Genomic DNA, 4,589 nt, shown 5'->3' on the forward strand with positions numbered 1-4,589 from the left:
AAGGTGTTACCTCCCTACATCAGAGGCTTTTATCACGAGCAAATCTGCACGAAGGTGTTACCTCCCTACATCAGAGGCTCAAGACAATGCCGCTTTCTCTATGTCTACATTTAAAAAATGCCTTTGTCTTTGGAAACATGTCTTTAAAAAACCACCCCCAAAGCAAACCCATTGCAGTCCCCTAGGTTAGAATAGAACTGCCTCATCCCCACGTAGGCTTTCTAAGGCTATCCGTTGTTCCAGAAGCAGACTGCCACACCATTCATCCATGGAAGAGCCAGCAGGAATCCCTTTTGGTTAGTAGTAGAGCACTTAATTTACAGCAGCAGGGTTTCTTACAAGACAAAATGATGTTAAAAAGCAGCAGTTCAGACAGCAAAGATACAAGAGTTCCAACAAAACAGACCCAGATAAAAATTCTGGAACCAACTTCTGGCAAGATGGTGAAAGATATGAGAGACCAGATGAAACAGACATAGATAAAAATTCTGGAACCCTGAACTTCAGAGGGAAGACTGGATGGAGTGCTGGCTGGGAGGACAAGTTGAGCAAGGATGACGAGAGAGGGAGACTGATTGGCGAACTTCTCTAATATCATGATAGATGAGAAGATAATATGCATACAAGAAGCTGAGTGAACCCCAAGCAGGATAGAGCTCCCCTGAAAAAAATCACGAAGACAGATCATAATCAAACTGTCCAAAACCAAAGACAAAGAATCCTTGAGAGGAGGGAAAATAAAAAGTTACCTACAAAGGAGAACCAATAAGACCAAGCGCTGATTTCTCAGCAGAAACCAGGCAGGCAAGAAGGCAATGAAAGAAAACTCATATACGCAGCAAAGCTGTCCCTCAAATATGATGGTAAAATTAGGGTATGTCCAGGTTAACAGAAATTAGAAGAATTTTCAATAACCAGACCAACTTTACAAAAAACATTAAAAGGTATTCCTTGGACTGAGCACCAACAACCCGAAATTAACATCCATGACACCACCACCCAGAACCCAATCCAGATACAGAACTATTTCAAGTAAAACAAATCTACAAGACTGAAAATAGGGAACCAGAGATAGCAATTTATAATGAAGCCAACTACAAAGCAAAAAAGAGGGAATAGTGTAGATCAAGAGCTTCCAAATGGTAAGGAAGTCAAGTAGATTTTAAGATAAAACAGACTATTTTAAATGGGGAAAATTTTAATAAATCACAGAGTAATCTCAAAAGAAAATTAACCACCTTCACATCAAAATAAAAAAAGGAAAATCAAAAAGATTTAGTAAACATTAACACAAGAGAAATGAAAATGAAAAAAACCTATAAACAAAATGAACTCAGTGCAGAAAATTATGTGGGACAGACACCAGTAGCACTATGAAGAAAGCCCCATCAAAATGATAGCAAGCAAGTCGTACTTTTCATCTTTTCATAACATGGATAATTACTCAGAGTGTAAATGGATTAAATGCACCAGGCAAGTCACAGTAGCAGAATGGATAAGAAAACAGGATCCTTCAACATGCGGTCGGTCTGTAAGAGACACATCAAAAAGATGGAGGCAGCCTAAATGCCCTCCAACGAAAGAATGGTTAGCAAACGTTAGAACACACATAAAGTGGAATGCTCCGCAATGTTGAAGAATAACAATGAATCTGCAAAATTCCCATAACATGATGAATCAGGAGGACATTATGCTGAGTGAAATTAATCAGTCACAAAAGGACATGAGACCGTTGTAAAAAGTTAAGAAAAGATTTTCTTTCTAAAAAGAAAGAAGGAAAAGTATTATTCACAGGCTAGAAGGTAAACCACATGGGTGACAGGGCAGGCAATATACAACAAGAGGGAGGTAAGGTAGGAGGAGACACAGGAAGAAGATAGTGTTAAAGTGAATAGAGATAAGTACTGTTAACTGATGGTAGTCGTTGCACTGAAGCAAAGTCTATGATTTATTGGATGAAAGTCTGATGATCTGCATACGTTCACTCAAGTCACAAGAAGAAGATTTTTTTGTGTTTTTAAAAAGCAGCCCTCCATAGAAGAGAGATGCTTCACAATCCCTGCATTTCCATCCCTACTGGAGAAGTTCTAAAGGCAAAAAGAGCCTTGAAGGAAGGAACCATTCTGTACCCTTAGTGAGATCACTGATTTGGTGGTGTGCTAGGAGGCACCCAGACACGTGTGCCTCCTGACACGTGACACAGGACATGGCCTTCAGTGTGGCTGCAGGGAGTTGGTCTGCTGCTGGTTCAAGATGTCCTATAGTCTTCCAACCTGGGGGTCTCAACCATACCAGCCAGGGGAGCAATGAAACGTGTGGGCTTTGCTTGAATCATTCTAACAAACACTGTAAAAGTATACTGGAGAGAGCAAACTCCCTTCCAAGACTGAGACTCAAGGGGAATACATGAGCAGGCAGGTGGTCACCGGTAAGGGGAAGAAGGGGAAAAAACAGCAATGAAGTTGGCGAGCTAAGTCTGTCCACATTCAATAGACCCCTGTGAACCCAGGTGGAGACCTGGATGGCCAGCAGTATGGCAAGACCCGGGGACTCCTGGGCCCAGAGGCAGTGACATGTCCACAGAGGACTAGAGCGAGAGTGAAGCGTCCAGCTGATATGAAGTGAGGGGAGATGCACAAGAACACCCATACTTGCAGATAGTACCCACTTGACCTGGCTTCGATGGCTGGATGATCAGAAGTTGACTAGAAAAAAAAAGAAAGGGGGGAGGGGGGAAGAGTTACCTGCTACAATTTGATGTACTTTACCTATACTTATGGATGTAGTAGCTCAAAAAAGGGAACAAATCTTTACAGTGAGGATCACTCCCACCCCCTCGGTACACAGGATTAACAGGGATGGGCAACTTAAGACATTGGCTACCCAAAATGGTGGGTGGTGGTGGGGGGGCGGCTATAAAGGCAAGAAGTGACTGGTTTACAAGCTTTCAAGAGGGAGCCTGGTTCCAGATGAGGCAAGGGAAGGTAGAATCTCCACTGAATGATTTCCAATCTGTTGGGACCAGGCTTGCGGAAGGAAATGGGGATAAGACTCTTGTGGTACAATAGTGAATAAATGCCATCAGGACTGACCGGTGAGGCTAGGAAATATAGAGGTAGATGTTTTTTGACAAAAGGAGGGGAGTGATTGATTTTGCAGCCTAGGAGCGTAGGTCCCTGGGACCATCAAGTGAGAAGAGTGGAGAGTGGGACCCTACCCAGAGGTAGGGACATCAGGGATGGGGACAGAGACGATGGCATGAACAGATAGAGCAGCTGGGGACACTGGACTCAGGGAGGGAGAGGGGCAGTGTGCTGGCTGCTGGGGGCGGGCCTGTGGGAAATCATTCAGTGGAGATTCTACCTTCCCTTTGAGGTTATTTGATGATGCATGGAGGGGATTGTAATCATTGCATTGAAACGAAATATAATCGGATGAATGTGAAACTGATAGTCTTCCATGTAAACCTCACAATAAAAACTTACGTATAAAAAATAAAGTATACTGGCGAGCTGAGCCTGGGCTGGGTGTCCATGGGTGTCCATGGGGCTCAAGTGGGTCCAGTTGGAATCTCCTGAGGTGTTTATGGATGCCGTCGGGAACGACGTGGACAGCGTGCTCTAGCAGCTGCTGCCCAGTTGTCATTTCCCCCTCTGCCTGCCCTGTAGGCGGACGTGCTGGCGGACAGGGTTCCCTGCTGCGGGGTCTGCACCGGCATCGTGAAGCCCGACATCGTGTTCTTTGGGGAGGCGCTACCAGAGAGGTTCCTGCTGCACGTGGTCGATTTCCCCATGGCTGACCTGCTGGTCGTCCTCGGGACCTCCCTTGAGGTCTGTGGGTATTGGGGGGAGGGACTGGGGAAGAGGAGGGCAGGGAAGGGGCACTTGTGAGTGGCTCTGGGTGCTTTGGGGACCCTGGGGCACTCCTCTGGGGTGAGGACGAGGACAGGCACCCTGAGGCACAGCTGAGCCTCATGAGGTGCAGTCCCCACATGTAGAACCCTGAGGTCAGCCTGTGCTGTCTGCTGAGGTCTCCCGGGGGAAGCCATGGGGTGTCAGCGGCCTCCCCTGCTCTCTGCGAGATGCCAGGCTCTCCTGTTGGGTGCGGGCTTTCCAGGTGGAGCCTTTTGCCAGCTTGTCTGAAGGCGTCCGCAACTCGGTGCCCCGAGTGCTCATCAACCAGGATGTGGTGGGCACGTTTGCATGGCGACCCCGGAGCAGGGATGTGGTGCAGCTGGGGGACGTGGTTCACAGCGTGGAGAAACTGGTGAAGTTGCTGGGCTGGACAGAGGACATGCGGGACCTTGTGCACCAGGAGACAGAAAAGGTACTGAGGATGGGCAGGTGCTGGGAGGTGCCCGAGTGGCCTGTTCTTAAACAACCTGTATAATCGGTGTGGACGCGGGTGGGTGGGGTCTGGGAGTCGGAGCTGGTGTGGACACGGGTGGGTGGGGTCTGAGCTGGTGTGGACGCGGGTGGGTGGAGTCAGAGCTGGTGTGGACACGGGTGGGTGGGGTCTGAGCTGGTGTGGACGCGGGTGGGTGGGGTCTGGGAGTCAGCTGCTGTGGACACGGGTGGGTGGGGTCTGAG

At 47.8% G+C, this 4,589-nt stretch overlaps 1 protein-coding gene across 1 annotated transcript in view; it reads left to right on the plus strand.

Moving 5' to 3' along the window:
• Positions 1-4,589, plus strand: part of SIRT3 (sirtuin 3) — a 20,149-nt gene that overhangs the window by 14,369 nt on the left and 1,191 nt on the right. Inside the window, exons 4-5 of the mRNA XM_006877016.1 lie at positions 3,669-3,830; positions 4,117-4,343. Coding sequence (XP_006877078.1) covers positions 3,669-3,830; positions 4,117-4,343 — 389 coding nt within the window. The remainder of the gene's footprint in view (positions 1-3,668; positions 3,831-4,116; positions 4,344-4,589) is intronic.

Source organism: Chrysochloris asiatica, unplaced genomic scaffold (assembly GCF_000296735.1).
Source record: "Chrysochloris asiatica unplaced genomic scaffold, ChrAsi1.0 scaffold00439, whole genome shotgun sequence".
NCBI classification, from domain to species: Eukaryota; Metazoa; Chordata; class Mammalia; order Afrosoricida; family Chrysochloridae; genus Chrysochloris; species Chrysochloris asiatica.